Consider the following 19,003-nt stretch of genomic DNA (forward strand, 5'->3'; position numbering starts at 1 on the left):
TGCAAAGAGAATACTCTTCAAGACGACATAAAAGACTTTTCTTATATAGGAAATATATTCATATCAGGCTTAGTCCTGAATCATTACTCATTTGTTCTCGTTTACATGTGTGCCAAAAATACACCAAAAAAGTTGTTCCTACATAATTTTATTTGAGAATTTTTTTTTATTCAACTCTAGACTTATACGTTGGAAAAAAAATCAGAAGTGATAAAACATATACTATAGATTACAATTTTAGCAATTATTTGAAACAGAGAATCAACGCTTTGACTCATGTTTAGCCAATATCGGCTTTCAATGTTCAAAGCTTACCAATTCGTCTCATAAGAAAAGAGGTAAGCCGTCAACTTTGACAAATAACGAATAATTGGACGAGGTGGCTTCCATTCATGACATGTGAAAAGGATGTACGGTAACGTAAGGGTGTATTTACAAAATTGTGGAAATAAACAAATTAAAAAACATCATACAAGATTAATTCTATTTATAGATCACTGTTCTAATGATGATAATATTAAACATTTAAACCCTGAAAATTATTATTCTAATTTAAAACACCGCCGTAAGGCATTTTGAGCTGCTTTGTTCTCTTTTGAATCATTCCATTTCCCAACTTTGTGAGTGTGGCAAGACCTTGTGCTTCGTACTCCTAAAACATGTATTTAACAACTTTGTTCAAACGTTACTTTTTGTCCAACGATGGCTATACTTAGAACATCTATTGCTAAAACTCCATATAAAATTCAAACTCAAATTCTTAAACTACTTTTTGTCCCCCACCAAATTGTTATTGTTTGATGGAGATGTAATGTTTTCATGTAAGAGCTAAGTCTTAGTGTTGGATTTTCTAAAAATTCAAAATTTTCGGCTGACCAAATTAGAAAACAGAAAAGAAGTTCTATTTCGATGTTACTTTTACAATATTTTTCTAGGAAACAAGAAGTTTTCATTCAACAGCAAATGTTAGTTTAATTTCATAAAAAATAACTCCAAGCAGGATTTAACTATTATTCTTACTAAATTTTATCATTAGCTCCTCCAAATTCATGCTGGATAGCAACAGAATCATCAATCACCATAAACTGGCAAGTGATTAAGAAAAACACTAAAACATGTCAGCTTTCTTGCAATTTTGCAGAGCACGGGGAATTTATTCACCCGTGTTGCTAAAGGTAGAAAACACTTATTATTAGAGTCGCAAGTAAAAATATTGGAGCAAACTGGCTAAAACAAAAAGTAGGTCTAGAGAAAAGTAGCAGCAGCAGCAGCTCTGAGGAGTTTCTCCAGGATTCTCAAAATGTAAATCTCCATCAACCAGCATTACAAATGGAACATCAACAAGAATGTAAACACGTTTGATGCCAAGAACTCCTTTCATGTAATGTGCCTCTGCATTGTCATGATATCTTGCTACGATGAACGCAGCGTTTGCATAGGATCAGTGACAAGTTACAGGTTTTCTTTCCTACTTGTCTAGGAGGGTAACTTGCAACGTTAATCAGCAGGTACCGACACTTATAACTAGTGATACTAGTAATATAACATGAGTTTTATGTTGCAAGTAACACCTGGTACAAATTACACAGGATATACAAGCTAACTTTCAAAATTTAACTCCAGAAAGAGGGAAAAGAATGAAACCTGTAACTTGCACACACTAATAGACTTAACTAATAAGCCAAATGCACATTCTTATTTCATGTGGGTAGGGCTTCACAAACAATTTAGCCAACGAATGTTCTCAGAGGATCTTTGAGATTTCTACCAACAACTTATGCAGAGCTTGAGGCTTTGAGAAAAAAGGAGAATGATCAGCCCCCTTCAAACGGAAAACCTTTTCTGGGGGGTTTGCATTTATCATGTTCTCCTGGAGTGAAATGGGTATGGCATTGTCTTCAAGAGTTTGTATATAAAACCGCCTTACAGATCCATATTTCAGGTCTGAAAGGGAAACCTTCTCTAAAACTGGTGCAAATGGTACAGACCTCATGGAGACAGATGCCAATGCAACATCCTGCATTTAGAAAGCAACAAGAAACAAGGAGGGTCAGGGGAAATAGATATAAGCTGGCAAAACTATTAAAAAGGACAGAAACAAAACTTAGATCCTGAATCACATAAACAAATGTATATTTATTTATACAGTAGTCGGCATATTTACGAGTGCATCCCCTAATGCTAGAGACCATTTTTGGTTAGCAATGGAAAGATCCTGACTGCAAGCATTTATACAAAAGAATGTATTACAGAATATACTTTTAGTACAAAGGCCCACAAAGCATGTGTAACAGATAAAAGAGAGCAAAACCTTTCTGAAAATGCTATATGTTCAATAGACAACATTGAAAACTATCCATTTTGAAAATTACGAAGCACTGATAAGCAGTTGCCTGCAGTTCAACTAGTTGCACAATTTCAATTATCATACAACATAATTTATGTGATAATTCTCACTCTTATTAATTAGAATGGAGTGGAGTCCCCAATAAATCTGAAGATCAACAAACTATATGTTTTATACTTTGCAAATAATAATTCAGTGTCAAAAAATACTTTACTAATCTTTATACCAAATCAGACTGAATAAGAGATTTGATATAAAGTAAAGATGAGTCATTTTCACAAGTATTGTCGTCTAATTTAAAAAATGCTCACGTAGCAGTAGCAAGGGAAGACTTCTGTTTGTTCACTAGGACAAAAAATGAAAGGAGGAAATTTGGCCAACACCCAACTACTTACTTTGGAGGGACTTTGGTTGAATAACAAATCCTTCAACAAAGACTTGTCCAGATCAAAAGAAGTGGGAGGAAGATCATTCCCGTTAGCATATATAAAAACCTGAGCCTGTTGCATAAGATCATCTGAACCTGCCTGCAATATACAGCCACAAACAAATCATCACTAAAAGGATAGATGAATTCTTTATTTATAGAAATTGTGATCGCATATATAACCAGCAGAAGTTATAAAACAATTCAGATGCCCTCTGTCTCTGGTTTCAACCTTAGTTCCTTGTTAAATATAAACATTCGGCACCAAAGTAGTGTGATCATAAATCTGTGTAATTTTTTTTGGTAGAAATTCTAAGATTTCAGACTTCAGTTGGAGTAAAATAAAGAAGCATCAATATTAAAGCTAGCAGGAGATGAAACACCTGTTGAGAAATAATATCGAGAGTGCTTTGTCCATTCGTCAACATTGCTGCAGCAATAAACACAGCTTTGGAAATCTTAAGAGGAAACATCTCCATTGCATATGATATACATGCCCCTCCAAAATCATGCCCAACCAAAATCACCTTCATAAGAATTCAAAAGGTAAGAAATATATGGGAAGAAAATTCCTATAGAGCTCAAACTTGGATATTGTGCTACCAATATTGCATCCAAGCAAAGTGAGGGTGAAACATTTACATTTCACAAAATGAAATTTAATTGGAACAAACTACGACTACAGAGGGGGGAAACTACAAATTGTAACACGACCATGATTACCTCAAATTAAATCTGAGTCTGTTTCCAAATACAATCAGTGTCATGATAAACATTCTAACCCTCGGAAAATGTAGACAAAAAAAAGTATTGCAACACTGAACAACGTGACCCATCACCACATATCCTAAGCAGTTTAAGGGAAGTTGTACTAATTTTTTTTCCGAATAGATACCTTCAAGTCATAAGTATAGTTGCCTTTAGACACATACAGAAGTTACTGAGATAAGCACGTAATTTTTCCTTCCCTACTTCACCACTAGTCGGGAAATAACTTGTTAGCTTTATGATTTTCACAATTGCACTTGCAAACTTCAATCCAAAGCATCAATAACTTTTGTGGAACTTTCTCTTCTGTTAGTAAAATTTCTTTGCTTTTCAGCACCTCTTTTCTGTCCTATTTTTTCCACAATTTTGGCCATGGGAATAAATGTTCCTTGTTATCTCCTTGACCATTAATCTACCTTAGAATTTATAACTACTCTACAAAGTGAATTTGGAGGGGATGGGAGTGGCAAGTCATGTGACTTTCACCAGAAATTGGCGATGATTGAAAAATATAGTATATGCTAAAGCCAGGCATCATATCTCCTCTGTAATACTTCAAACCAACACAACAGTGATGGAATAGATCAATCTATTATTTACAGAAAATGAAAGCGGAACTACCTTTTTGCCTTCTGGAAGTTTTTCAAGGAAGTCAGTGAGTGGCTTCACATATTGTGACAAACTTGTAATGCTGTTTGTATCAAATGAACTCACTCCAGAACCAGTTAAATCTATTGCAGCTACTTTATAACCACTTTCTTCTAGAAGTGCAATGGATTTATACCAACACCAGGCCCCAAAGCCACCTCCATGAACAAGGACAATATGATTTGTCTCAAGATCATCGACTTTCACGTCCTGTCAAAATAAAAGCTGCGTGTATAAGCGAAAGAAAATACACCAACAAAGATAACAAGGAAATGATGAAATAAAGAACAGTTAATATTTGAACTAAAAAACAACAATGGAGCTTGCATGTTCCCCTGTAACTGGAAAAGACAGCATGAAAGTGTTAAAAACATGCCATTTTTTTCCAAGAGTTACAAATAAGGAAATAAATAAACAATAATGAATTCCTGCTTTATGCAAGCCCATACTAGAGTCGGAAGAAGAAAGGAATTTTGTAATATAAATGTTCAACTGAGAAAAAGACACAACATATGCAATTTCAAATCAGAAAAGATGGTACTAGATCCATCTGAATTTCAATCTCACTTTAGCCTGACATCTATGTTGTGACAAGAAAGAGGCAACATAAGGTTCCCTTCAAAGCTACAACAAACGTCCAGTAAAAAGCACTTCAAAAGGACAAACTTCACCTCCTTCATACGCCCTGCCATTAGTCAAGACTAGAACAGATTATTATTTACAAAATTCTATTTTTAGTATCAATGGCACATTCACCGGGATGATTTAACACATATCTGCACAATTGCCTCTCCAACTAATATAGCATTAGATGCAAATGAAATAAGTTATTTTATTTCCCAACATTGTTCCGATACAAGTCTCGGGGTCAGAAGAAAAATAACTGACCATTACAGACGATCCTTTCCAAAATCCTATAGCTTTCTTCATCATTCATTCCACTTTCCACATCTTCATCTACTTTAACTCTAAGAAACCACATCATCATAGAAGCCCCCTCCAGTAATTATCAACACCGTAATTAAGATTTTAAAAATTACTATAAACATCAAAACCGACAACATGCATACGTTTCCTTTCACATCACTCAAAGGTTTTAAAAAAATACAAAAATAAAAATCTAAAAGAAAACAATAACCCTCATTACTCCAAAGTTACCTTAATCATCAAAATTTTCAAAATCACCCAACGCGAGTATAACAAACCAAATCCACCAAAATTAACTAAATTCTCAAAATTTCCAAAATCACCGAATATGAGTCCAACAACCAACCAAATCCACCAAAAAAAAATAATTCCTCAGAAAAATCACGGATGACTCATTTTTTTCTTCAAAGGTTTTAAATTGCAATTTAAGTCAAGGTTTTTTCCTTTCGGGATTTCTTCGGCTGGTATTTTCCGCAATTCACTACAACACCAATATCAATAATCGCCAAAAAACCGCAACACGGACCTACAAACCAAAACCGTGGCGATCCAATTCCACCCCCCGCGATAAAAATAAAAAAAAAACTAGGAACCTTGAGTTTCAATTTTTTTTTTTTTCATTTAAACTATCAAGAAGGTTCACCTGGTTGAGAAGCTGATGAGGTTGAAGGAGAGGGTCGGTGAGGGACCTGGCCCTGGAACTCGAACTCCTCGGCAAGGTGTTGCTGCTGCTGCTGCTCTTCTTGGAGACCCCATTCGGGTACCTAAGCGAAGTGGAGCGATCGAAGTTCTGCTGCTGCTGCTGATGCTGCTTGAAGAGAATCGCGGCGGCGATGGCCTGCTCGCGAATCGCAGCGTCGTCGAGCTTCCTCTCTCTGCGGGAAGAGGAGCGTTTTTTCGCGGCGGTGGAGTGCGGCGGCGCGGGCTTCGCCTTCAAGCGAGCGCAGATGTTACCCATTGCAACAATCGAAATTGAATTGAATCAATTCAATGGCGATGGTGATGGTGACGGTGGTGCATGCAAGAGAAGAAAAGAGAAGAGTGTGCAATAAAAGAGCGAAAGAAAAAAAAAAAAAAAACAGAGAGAGAGGGAAAAAGTGAAGCGAAGCGTGGCGTGGTGATGTGGGGTTTGGGAAGTTTCAGTCGGGTGTGGAGTTGGCAGCAACAGGAAAAAAGAGACTTTGTTTGCTTACAGGAAATAACGTTTCTTTGTTTCACAACGTACGCGTCCAAATACGTTTCTTCCAAATTCAACACTAAATATATTAACAAATTAATAATAATTATGATTCCTGAATTGATAGTTCCAAATTCCAAATTTCGTTTTCCCATCGGAAACTTGTCGGATCTAACGTATTCCCTTCACCAACCTTCTTCACTTTTCCTAAAGTTAAAACAACGTTTTCTCACGGTAAAAGAAAAACGAATTTTACTTTGCAGAGATTTTTTTCCAAAAATGTCCACACGTAATCTTGACTTGATAAAGGTGTTTGGATGTTTTTGAAGAAAGTTAGTGAGCAAACTATTTAAAAATTACTCGATAACAAGGATTTTCGTATCAATAGGATTTGATCCTATATTGTTATGGATGAGTCGTGCCGTTGAAAAAATAACAGGGAAACTTGTATAAATATTTTAATTTTAACTCATATTTTTATTTGGAGAGAATATGAAGTTAGAGATTATTATCGATAAAAAATGGCTTAAGAGGAAAGCATCTTTATTATTGGGTTTGAATTATTTGGTTATTTATTGCATTGCTGAATGCAGATTCCTGTAGACATGTCCTTTGCACTTTATAAAATCTCTGATCCCGAAGTTACATTGAATTACTTTTGTTGAAAACCAAGACCATATAGAATGTGGATTAATTTTAAATTTTACATCTTTCATGTTACACCTAATGTAATTAGTACTCTACAGTGCGAGCACTGGTTCAAGAATTCAGAACAAATTTTATTGGAAAGTGACATTATATTATACTGTGATTTTTATATATTCTCAATATAAATTTTAACAAAAAAAAAGTATTTATAATATTTAAATCATAATATCATATAAATATTCAAATACAATATAGGTGAATTATAAATTAATATATTTATATTTTATTATTGGTAATAGAATAAGATAATATATTTCTATTTTCAATTCCTTAATAAATGTAGATGATTAGTAGGAATAGTAGCAATTGGTTTTTAATAGCATGTATCACACTCACTATGCTTTTTCCACCTACTTTAGCCAATTTTTTCTTGATACAATGAAGGGTTGACTATATTGGATATATACCATGTCCCTTAGAATAAATAGGGCTAGCAAAATTGGTTGAACCTCTCACTAACAAATTGATCTAGCTACATAAATGTTAATGCTATTTTTTTTTTGTTGATATTACATAAATATTAATGAGAATAGAGTCTTCATTTATTAGCCTATAAATTGAGGTAATATTTTATACTATTTGGTCGATGTTTGATTAATGCACGTAAATTTTAACTGTGCTCCACACCCATAATAAAAACTGTGGTCCACCATTTTATTATATTATCGAATTAGATAAATAAAGTTTATTATTTTTAAAAAACTAAGTATTTACTTTTCCTTGGTTTATATAACCATCTCACATCTTTCCCGAGTTAAATGAATAAGATTAATGTTAAGAGAATACACATTATTTAATATAAACCCAAAGGCAACATATTCATAATTAAAAAAACTTTAATTATTTAATAACCCACATATTCTATATTTCTAGATACATGGAAATTGTAGAATATAATAAATTCTATTTAATCAATGTAAAATAGTCTTGTATCATTTCTATTTTAATATTACATTCTAAGATAATGTAACATTTTTTTTTTCTAACCCCCACCCCACCTCTCTTGACCTGCACAGTTAATGCGTTGACACTTTAATATCTTTGTACCATTAATGCTACACTATATTTGCGTAAGAATTTGTGCCGAGTGTAATGACATATATATTATTTTACTTTTTTCTATATTTTTTTTTCTATTCCTTATTATATTATATAATCTATAAATATTTCGTTTTTATTTTCTTTATGTATATATTAAGTGTTGAGGAACAATTTTGGTAAAATAACTTTTTGGTAGAGAAAAAAAAGTCTAAATCAAATTGTGTTAGATTTGAATTTGTTTTATCAATGAAATTTTATATATATTTTTAGACAAAGATTAATTTATTGGATAAATTACAATTATGTAGATAACATTGAATAAAAGGTAAATGCTGAGGATATAAGTTTCTTCACCTCTAATAATTAAAGATTAAATTTGAAGGAAAAGAAATTTTACTCACCTTGAAGTTATAATATAAGATTGGCATAGCTTGGTCACTTTCTAGTTATATGCTATGAACAAAAAAGGGGGAAAAAATCTTAAAATTAAAAAAAGAATTAGAAAAAAGTTAAATAGATATTTGAAAAGAATTATAAAGATGTAATTTTTTAAGAAATAAAGAACTAACTATTTATTATTTTTTAAACAAAAAAAAATTGAATTTCATTTTTCACTAATTTTAAAATGTTTCATCTAGTAATCATAAAATGTTCTTTAATAATACAATCTATTAGATTTTGGGTTGTGAAACATAATATCGTTGGTTGATGATTGAAATGTACATTTTTCATTCTTTCAAAGATAAATTAATCAATTTTAAAATGACCATCTCAAAAACTAAAATGAACATTAGTGAAAGACATCTACAAACAAAGAGAATCGTATTCACAAATAGCAAAAAACAAAGCAAATCTTAAAAAACAAATTAATTAAATAACATGTTTATCATTCTATTTTGGAGAAAAGAGATCTATGTTTCTGAAGTATGTGTTGATAATGATAAATATGCAAAGAAAGCAAACCAAAAGGACATAATCAAATTGTTAAGGAGGAATATGAAAACATGCTTATAGCAGCATATACTAATTTCTTTGGTTGCAGCAATCCTCACACAAACCAATTCCATTTCCTCAGATTTCAAATCACAATAGGACCACTCTTTAAATATACTTTTCTCAACCAGGACCACTGCATCACACTTTTTTCTTGTAACTTTTCAGCCGAAGAATGCATGAAGAGGGTCATAAACCATAAAAAAGCTTTATAGATATATCTCACAATCCTGTAACAGGTAGAATGAACACTGCATCTTCTTAAGCATGTGAATCTACAATCATGGCGTACATGAAATGTGCACATGATCCCAGTGAACCTTCTGCAAAGTAACAACCACCAACTTACAATTCATTGCAACCAATTAACTTCAAGGATCTGGTCAATGAAGACTGCGACTAACTTAGATTACAAATATGATCACTTTTTTCTCTGCCAAATGCTTTTATAGCATATGATTATAGCTTTGAAGATAGGGATATATGGGTATTGCTATGTGCATTATTCTTGCAATCATTCACTCTACCTAGTTATATAATTAGCTTCATTCAATTCTATGTAATATCCCTTTTTTTCGTTTTTCCAATACGCTGCATCACATTTCATTTTTTTAGTTGAACGCAAGTTTAGTTAAAAATTAGATTTTAAGTTTAATTTAACATCACAAAATTCAAGTTGTAAGATGAAATTTGTATTCATTTATATAATATAAATTTATCTTATGCTATTAGTGAGTAATTTGATAGCAGATGACACGATAGCTAGGTTCAACAAACAACATATATTTCAATAGTAGATTATATAATAGATCTAACAAACCGTTACATATTAGTTAAAAATGAGAAAGTAGAGCACTATATAAGAATAAAGACGCATAAATTCATTGTCTTAAAATTTTGGGTTGAGAGTAGTATCAATATCTTATGTGGTTGGACTTAGGTCTTACTGGTGTTTGTTCTCTCCAGTAAAACTCTCTCTGTAAACCTTAATAAGTGATATCAAAGTCGATAGTTAAAATTGATACGTATGAATGACACTACAGTTTATAACAAAGGAAATTGGAAATCTAAAATTAAATTTAACTATATATTTCACTGCCCAATTATTATTAATGTGTAGAGTTTAGTATTTTGACTTTTCTTTTCGTATTTTACTATTATATTTATCAATTTTATGTATTTAATGAATATGTTAAAGGGTTGGAACTCTTTTCACGGACATGTCGGTGGGTATATAGTGGAAGTAATTTGGTTGGCATGGTGACATTTGATTAGATGATGCATGATATGATGATCATAGCTACCTTAGCTTTCCTCGTATATATTGAATGCAATTGTAAGTAGTGGGTGGGAAGTGCCCTCCTTGAATAAACTTTCATCCTAATCATTCCAATGACTAAACCTTCCCCTATCACCCTTCTCACCACTTTTTCTTCTTTTTATGAACAACAAACAACTCGACACCAATTCCCTCCACTTTTTTTTATATATCTTGAAAGAGATTGATTCTACATTGATGGAATATGAAATTCGATTTCCGTGTATAAATTGGTGCAAAGTTTATGCTATAAATTATTTTTCTGAAATTAAATTTAAAATTTACCTTTTAATATCATATTGAAGTTTGTTCTAGTAACATCTATTAAACTAATCGTATTATTTATCAACTATCAAATTACTGACAAATATATAATTTCACATTCAATATATTTAGTTTTCAATGTGATGAAATGTATTGAAAATTTCACATATTATATTAAAAAAACTATTTTAAACATAATCTAATCTTATAAATAAAACTAACTTTTAAGATATATATAACGAGTATATATATCATTTGCAAACTTTATATAAAAGTTTATATAAAAAAATAGTAAACTTAGAAAATAAAAACATAAAATATCATAAAAGACGTATTATTTAATATCCACACAAAAAGAAATATTATTATAGTAATTTGTTATTAAAATTGAGATTATATTAATATCATGCCTTCAAGTTTTTTATAATTTTATGTTTTTTTACTTATTCTTTATCATTTAATATCTGTTTATTTGAATTTCAGATTTTAAAAATTTACTTTTTTTTATGTTTGATTTTTTTTCTCTTGTAATTGTTTTTCTTTTCTTCCATGAGACCACGTCTTCGTTAAATTTAACATTCCTTAGTATTTCTTCTTCTATTAACATTATATTCTTTGTCAATTATGAATTTTATGATAGTGACATTAGACCTTTTAATGATGTTAAAATGTAGACCTTTATTTACATTCATTACTTTGATATTAAATTTCTTTGTGAAATATTTATCTTCTTTTAATTTTAATCATTGTTTATATTCTCTTCATTTGCAGTTATTTCCTCCTTCATCAAATCTAAAGTAAACATTTTGCCCTTCATATATAAACTTTAAATACTTCTAAGTTGTTAACATCTTTGATAACAAAGTTTATTTTTAAAGGAAACCTTATAATTTTTCTCCAACATTTGAGTAACACTTAAAATTTTGAGTAGTCTCGATAACATATAACACATGTTAAAAATTAATTTTACACCTGAATGAGTTCTAATTATAATTGTTCTTATACTTATCACATAAGTTGTTCCTCATTTCCAATTCTTATGTTGAAAATATCAAATTTGTTGAATTCTTTGAAAAGTTCTCGATCATGAGTCCTATGACTTTGTATATCTATTATCTATAATCCAACATTTTGTAGATATGTTGGTTGTAACACATGATGATGTACAAAGTAGTTCTTTCCCAATTCATCATATATAATATTTACACCTTTTTAAGAATTTTGGGATTTGCATATCTTTTTCACATGTCAATTGATTGCATATGTGGCCTTTTGCATATAGCCACTAAGGCTTGTTATGTTGATGATTATTTTTCTTACAATGAAAATAAGATGAAAAAACTTGTGTGTTGTTGTATAATTTCTTTTGTTGTTCATGACTTCAGGAGTATCTTTACCAATAATGAAGTAAAGTAACTTCATTCGCATGATCTTCTCTCATTGGTCTCCGTTACTCTTGTGCTTGTAAGATATATATCACTTATGTCAAAGTAATTGTAGACAAATCTTATGTATTTTTCAAGTAATGGATGTTTTGTATTTTTCTAGTACAGTCATCAAAATTTTCTCAACAAGTCTGAAATTTGAAAATTCTTTTCTTAATAAGTTTATCTTGTTAGCAATATCCAACAATTTGTTTGGATAGTTCTTAGTCATAAATTTCTTTGGATGCCTTTAGAGTCACAATCTTGATAAGGATAATTTGTGAGACACCAAGTATGACTTTGTCTTTGTCTTTTTTTCTTTTGTATTTTGATTTGAGTCATAGTGAGATTTTCAGGCAAATAACCAATGTCGTATTCTGTCACGACTTCTCACAAATCTAGCCTATCTAGATAAGTTTACATTTTTTTCGTCCATGGATCATAGCTTTTACCGTCAAATAGTGAAATAACAATTTATGAGAAATTTTCTTCCATCTCTAGGTCTCATAAGAATGATGACTATGATACCATTATTGAAATTTTTAGAATTTTTAAAAATATGAAAGATATCTAGTATAGAAAAACTTGTTATTTTATTTTATTCATATATTTTATATATAGAATAAAATGTAACATAATATGAAATACTTATAATATCTCAATCTTGATTTTCTAGATATACTAAATATTTGTATATTTTTTTTAAAAAAATATTTTTAAAACTGAAATTTTTCTCAAAAACTAATTTAAATAAAAAATATTAAATAAATATTCTCACTGCTCTCGTATATGTTGAGATGTACTAGAAAAACTTCATAACACTCAATAAACAAACAGTTAATAAAGAGATGTCTACCTTAAATTTACTTATTTATAACTACCGTTATCAATTGTAATTATAATATCAATAACTAAATATAATTATACTATCAGACCATGTGTTAATTTTTACGTGGTTAGGATGATATCGATTTATAACATTTCATAATCAAGAAAAAAACTTATTCAAATAAATATCTCTTCATCATCATGTTTCTTCTTTCCTTTCAAAAATTTCGGCTTAGTCTAATTCGCAACGCGAGTCACCACCGATCGTAACAGATAACTATTGTTTAACATTACAAATAAGGGATATGGCAAATTCACAGACCTGTGACAAGACTTGGTTTTGAATCGTACATAACGGAGACGTAACAATACACATTCTTGACATTATAATATACGTATAGTATACGGAAAGTACCAGCAGTATTTTATAGGAAATTATTAATGATTTAATAACTAGTAAAATTGGATCTTATTTATTTTCTATACACATGCATAAAATAGATAACTTCAATCGAATTAAGTACGATTATCATTAATTAATCTCCATATTGGTGGCTATATATTTTTTCCTCGGTTCAGTATAATAAAGTTAGCTTTATTTGATTTAATATTGGATGCACCTACCAATGCACGGAAGGATTTTTCTCATCATGTACTGCACATCTTTTAACTTTCATTCTTCTTAACTGTCCTCCAGCTTCACTCAGTACTTCAAGATGGCTACTGCCAATAATTAAAACATTAATATCCAAATAATTGTGGCTTTATGAAGAAGTTGCTACTGTTGTTAAAGGTTCAACGTCTTCAATAATATCACATTGCCAAATCAAACATAACATATTTACTCAACCATGCATTTAATTATACAATTAATGTCGTTTTACAACAGTGGTCCTGCAATATATAATTTTTTTTTAATAAATATTTGTGACATTTATTTAATATGATTTTTAAATTTTTTATTTTATTTTCAATTCAATTTTCATTTTATTTAAAACGTGTTAATGTAGTTGTTTTTGTTAAATTGATATTGATACTATTAAAAGAATGATCAAACGATAATACAAATATTTAAGGTGATTTTTCCTTTTGGGCTTGCTCAACATGGCCCGTGTTTTCCATTTTAGCACGGACCGTTGCACTCATGTTTGGGCTTGGGCCGGTGAACAAGAGAAACTCAACAACATGTTATTCTTACACCCTTTCTTGCTATACACCAAAACACATATATGAAAATATGTTTTCATTTATTAAAAAACAGAAGTTTCTGATATATATATGTTTAGGTATGATTTTTGAAAGACAGCATGTCAGTATTTTTCTTAATAACAATATTATAATTGAGAATTTAATTTAATGTTATTCATTTTTTTTTAAATACAATTCTTAATTTAAATTTTAAAATTGAATTCAATTTAGTGACTACACTAAAAGACTTTTTCGGGAATTCACGTTGACTCTTACCATTGGATCTATTTATACCCTTATTTAAAATCGTGAACATCAATTTGCTCGAATTGCTGCTATTCCCTTTTATCGAACACTTCATCTGCATTGCGGTTACATCACTTTGTCCTAAAAGCCAAGGGGCATACTCAATACTCAATAGATCTCAACTCCATAACAAACCTAAGCCACCGGCACCACCATTTCCAGCGCCACCAAAACAACGAAGACCAACGGAGGAACAAGGGTGGTGCGAACCACACCCTTGCGCTGCCGCAGAGGACACAGAAACGGTAGGCTCCGTCAACCGTCTCCAACTGCCAGGTTAGTAGAAGAATACAATGAATTCAATTAGGTAGCATCGAATATCTGAATCGTTTCTGAAAATTCCACGAGTTTAATTTTGTGTACATGTACATTGCTGTTGTGAGGATTGTTATACAAATTACTTTCAGAAGTGAAAAAACCTTATCAAAGTACTTTCAGCGGATCTGATTTTGGATAACTGTCTCAGATTTGGATTGGTTTCTATTCCCCTCTCTTAAACCCCTACAAGTAAACATTTCAATCACCTTCAAATCATTTCTTTCTCTGGTCCCTTTGATCCTCTAAATAGGAAATACCTCAGGTGAGTGAACGGAGTGTTAATATTGGAAACTTTTCATATTCCTTTTGAGCCCAGATGTTGAACTGTAATTGCTTTTCTCTTTATTTACGTTAAATTTTCTTTGACAACACGTCAAGATAAAAAAGAACAGCCAAACTCTTCTACCTTCTATGTTCCAAAGTTGGAGTGTCTTCTCGGGACCTTGCTTTGGTAATGGGTATTTGCTTAACCTGAATTATACTTTATGAAAATTCTGCACTTCTGTTTTACGGTATAATTTGTTTTATTTTTCAAAATTGTTATAGCTTATCCATTTGAGCTGTTCATCTGTATATTGTAAGTTGTATACGCATGGCTTTGATTATTTGGAATCTCTCTGTCTCTGTTATTCTCCATTTTTCGAAGTTACGCCTTTAGTTTAATAACCAATACAACGGCTAGAGTTGGAAGAACGACAGAATCAGAACTCGTTAAAATTGTTGAACTTTAGCATTTTTTAGTGCCTTCTCTATTCCAGTGGATGATTGCACAGCTGAAATTGAGAATGTGGTCTTAGTTAGTAAACTAAACAATAAATTGAACAGAAGCCTCGCATACTATGGTGATGGATGATTACAAGGTTTTATTTGGTCTTCCTACAGAACAATTAGAGTTTTTGTTTCTAGCAGTTTTGTATTTTATTTTAATCTCGACCTATTTATTAAATTACTTTTGATTTTACTGGCTCATTTTTCTGTAGATACAATTCTATATATCATTTGAGTCCTTTGATGTCTACATTTGCAGAGTTCATTTAGACAAAAGACAATGGAACAGTACAAGATAATCAACCTTGGGAGGAGAGTATATTAAGATTGCTGTCATCTATAGTGCCATTATAGTGTTACTTGCATCATTAATTTACCTAAGTAACTAAAGATATATAGGATGAAACACCTTAGAGAGGAAAACAAAATAGTAGTTTGTGACATGCCAAAGGAGGGTATAAAAAATGCTACGAATACAGAGTCACCTGTATTAGATAAAGCAAACCGTAGAAGACGGGTTTCTCGCAGAAATAAAAAGAGGAAAGTTTCTGTTTCTACCACAAATGAAAAAGACAGGCCAAAAACTAGGCGAATTTCTTTAGTTGGACCGTCAACTGTATATTTGAAGAAAAAGCTTATTGTTCTTGATGTAAATGGGCTTCTTGTGGACATTGTTTCTCCTCCTCCAAAGCATCGTAAAGCAGATGCAACCGTAGGAAAGAAAGCATGTGAGAAACAACTCTGTTATTATACTTTTTCTATACTAAGATGGTGTGCCTTGTGCATTCTTTACCAATCGAGTTATGCTTCATTTCAGTATTCAAGAGGCCCTTTTATCTCGACTTTCTGAACTTCTGCTTTGAGAAGTTTGAAGTAGCCATATGGTCTTCAAGAACCAGGTATATATTCCTCAACCATCTTTTTCTAAAATGTCAGTTAAAAACTTTGGTGTTCACTTTGTCTGCATCATCTTTTCAGTAGCCACCCCAATGTTCTTTCAGTGATGTTTTATCTGTGGCGTATTAATTTTTCATATTACTATTTTGTAGGAAAAATATCAATCGTGTCCTTGATCATTTGATGGGAAGAAAAATGAGAAACAGGTTTCTTTTTTGTTGGGTAAGTATTTTATCCGTCATCTGTGAATTCATTTGGCTACTGTTCTTGATTTTCAAATAATTTGTCCTGTGGAGACCCTCTTTTTGTAAATTTGGTATAAATTATGTTTGGGATTGTGGATTTGTACCGACCATGTGAGTAAAAGCTAACATTGATCCATTTTTTTCCTTCTTACTTGTTAATATATTCATATGTATTTCAATTTGGGCAAGGAGGTAATATCTTGAAACTCTTTAAAATTTAAACATCTATATCAGATAATGGCCTACTCTCTGCATCTCATATTAAATGTTATTGACTTTTGTAGGATCTTTCTTATTGTACTAAAACAAGTTTCAAAACTCTCGAAAACAAGTACAAGCCATTGGTTTTTAAAGATTTGAGGAAAATTTGGGAGAAGTACGATTCCAAACTTCCATGGGAGAAGGGATACTACAATGAATCAAATACTTTGCTGTTGGATGATTCTCCATACAAGGCATTACTTAATCCTGTAAACAACCAGTTCCCTTTTTCTTTTTTTTTTTTTCAATTTTCATTCAAGAAAATCGAAACCACCCGTATATTTTTCTATTATTTTACTAACTTACTCTTGAATGGTGAAATAATTTGTTTTAGCCATGCAATTCCGTGTTTCCGCAGTCATTCGACTTTCAGAATCAGAGCGACAATTCACTAGGTATGGTCCAAACTACAAAATGACCTTCTAATTTATATTTGCTTGTGGCTTGGTTAGATTTTGCTAATGGACTAAGTGGATTTGACTGATTTTGTTTGTTCTGTAGCGCTTCTCTGTTTTTCTTTGAACTTAACCTTTATATTTAATTCTTCATCTTTCATTTAACATTAAGCTTATAGTTACTGTAAGCAAGTTTTGTCATAGACAAAGTACTTTTGGTTCATTATAACTTTTCAACCGCAAAAAGGCATTAATGGATCATTTATTTTCTCTTTGAAGCACGATTTTCTAGTGGTAATTAATCACGAATGAATTATGACAGCTCGTGGAGGTGATCTGAGAGAATATCTGAACGGATTGGCAGATGCTGAAAATATGCAGAAGTATGTGGAGCAACACCCGTTTGGTCAAAGTGCTATAGATGAAAGAAGTGAATTTTGGAACTTCTACCGTGAAGTTCTCGATAGTCTTTCTTAGTCTTTCTATTAACCTGAAAAGTGAAAAAAAGGTCCCATTAATACAAATTTCAAAGTGCTTTCCATTGAATTTTAATGTTTTCTATTGTTTTTCAATTCAAATTTTAAAATTACTATATTTCAAAGTTCTTTCCATTGAATTTTAATGTTTTCCATTGTTTTTCAATTCTTATACACTTACTATATTTATATAGGAACATCTGTTTATTTATTAGTACACATATTTGATTTATGCTTTAATATATCAAATGTCCTTATGCCTATTCCTAAATTACTTGGAGACTGATTACAGATGTGGCGTCAGGCCGAATCATATCTGGCCTTAAAGTTTGTTTGGCCCACTTCACGTGGAATGGGCCAAAAATTTATTGGAAACCTTGAGCCCATTGAATCAGAGGACGAAAGCACGGAATTTCCTATTTAATGTGAATCAGTTGTGCCAAATGATGGTAGTCAAATGAAAGCAGGGTTAGGAAAGGAGACAAGCTTCAGTGTCATTGTGAGTGTGACTAATGAGTCTTAATGCTCCTGTTTCATGATATTTCGTTTCCCATTAATACATTGCACGTGAAAATCTTTTCATCTCCAACAAATCTACCTAGCTACTACTCCCTAGTAGCCCAAGTTTTTTTTTATGAAACAGAATAGAATAACTAGTAGCCAAGTTTTGCAATGTGATTCGCACGTTCTAAGTCGTTTTGGTGCTATTTCGTGAACGAATAAAATTTCGATTTTCAGCTAACTTACAAGCTAATGCCGAATGCGTTCAAAATTCGCGATTACTTTCAACTTTACGACTGATAGTGTGTTTGGGTTACAGTTAAGGAAAGTAAGTTTCTTTGGATGAAATGAAAATAATGAGAAAAACATCTTTAAATTGCTTTGAAACTAACCAATTTTTGAACCAAATAAATCTCAAAACAAAATTGTCACACATTTGGCATCACTTTTAATGCAAAATAAAAGTGGGTTTGGGCTTCAAAACGGAAAAATAAACACACCCCGAATCAAATTCATCAACCTTAGATAAGAAAAAAGAAGAGTTTATAGAAGCTTTAATCAAGTACATCACTAATGATAATGTGTAAAGTAAATTTTTAAATTTGAATTTTATTTATTTTAAAAAAGTACTTTGAAAAAATATATTGCACTGAAAATTATATACCAAATAAGTTGTTTTTTTCACATTTTTCTTTCTTATCGTGAGGTTATCTTTTTTTTTTCAAGCTTCGTAGAATAGTATCTGGTATGAACAAGTAAAACTTTCTGCATTTCGCCT

The 19,003-nt window shown here is 31.4% G+C and overlaps 2 protein-coding genes across 4 annotated transcripts; one reads left to right on the top strand and one right to left on the bottom strand.

The window, feature by feature from the left end:
* Positions 1-1,375: 1,375 nt before the first annotated feature.
* Positions 1,376-6,245, bottom strand: LOC114185562 (putative methylesterase 11, chloroplastic). The gene is made up of 5 exons (XM_028073375.2): positions 5,761-6,245; positions 4,164-4,400; positions 3,158-3,301; positions 2,743-2,874; positions 1,376-2,017 (listed from the first exon to the last, which is right to left on the bottom strand). Exons 1-5 carry the CDS (start codon positions 6,073-6,075, stop codon positions 1,745-1,747), a joined length of 1,101 nt encoding a protein of 366 aa, XP_027929176.1. The 5' UTR covers positions 6,076-6,245; the 3' UTR covers positions 1,376-1,744.
* An 8,122-nt stretch (positions 6,246-14,367) lies between these two features.
* On the top strand, positions 14,368-18,397 carry LOC114183405 (putative FCP1 homology domain-containing protein C1271.03c). Of its 3 annotated transcripts, none has more exons than XM_028070418.2 (7): positions 14,368-14,640; positions 15,710-16,178; positions 16,268-16,349; positions 16,500-16,569; positions 16,877-17,062; positions 17,188-17,248; positions 18,017-18,397. In XM_028070418.2, the coding sequence occupies exons 2-7, from the start codon at positions 15,851-15,853 to the stop codon at positions 18,103-18,105; spliced, it is 816 nt and encodes a 271-aa protein (XP_027926219.2). In that variant the 5' UTR covers positions 14,368-14,640; positions 15,710-15,850; the 3' UTR covers positions 18,106-18,397. The 3 variants fall into 3 exon arrangements, with proteins under 3 accessions (XP_027926219.2, XP_085530034.1, XP_027926218.2); XM_085673908.1 differs by lacking the exon at positions 18,017-18,397 and adding an exon at positions 17,528-17,964 and having other exon boundaries at positions 14,369-14,640; XM_028070417.2 differs by lacking the exon at positions 18,017-18,397 and adding an exon at positions 17,571-17,964 and having other exon boundaries at positions 14,371-14,640.
* The last annotated feature ends 606 nt before the right edge of the window (positions 18,398-19,003 follow it).

Source organism: Vigna unguiculata, chromosome 5 (genome assembly GCF_037176805.1).
Source record: "Vigna unguiculata cultivar grain cowpea cultivar isolate G323 ecotype 2 chromosome 5, ASM3717680v1, whole genome shotgun sequence".
Classification (NCBI taxonomy): Eukaryota; Viridiplantae; Streptophyta; class Magnoliopsida; order Fabales; family Fabaceae; genus Vigna; species Vigna unguiculata.

Bases quoted from the DNA above. Each gene is read 5' to 3' on its own strand.
- LOC114185562 (XM_028073375.2), bottom strand. From the start codon at position 6,075: ATGGGTAACATCTGCGCTCGCTTGAAGGCGAAGCCCGCGCCGCCGCAC. The intron at 2,875-3,157 runs GTGTTTCATCTC...TGTATATTGCAG, and splicing joins TCGATATTATTTCTCAACAG to GCAGGTTCAGATGATCTTAT. The intron at 2,018-2,742 runs GTAAGTAGTTGG...TTCTAAATGCAG, and splicing joins TCAACCAAAGTCCCTCCAAA to GATGTTGCATTGGCATCTGT.
- LOC114183405 (XM_028070417.2), top strand. From the start codon at position 15,851: ATGAAACACCTTAGAGAGGAAAACAAAATAGTAGTTTGTGACATGCCA. The intron at 16,570-16,876 runs GTAAGTATTTTA...TGACTTTTGTAG, and splicing joins ACAGGTTTCTTTTTTGTTGG to GATCTTTCTTATTGTACTAA. The intron at 17,249-17,570 runs GTATGGTCCAAA...GAATTATGACAG, and splicing joins TCAGAGCGACAATTCACTAG to CTCGTGGAGGTGATCTGAGA.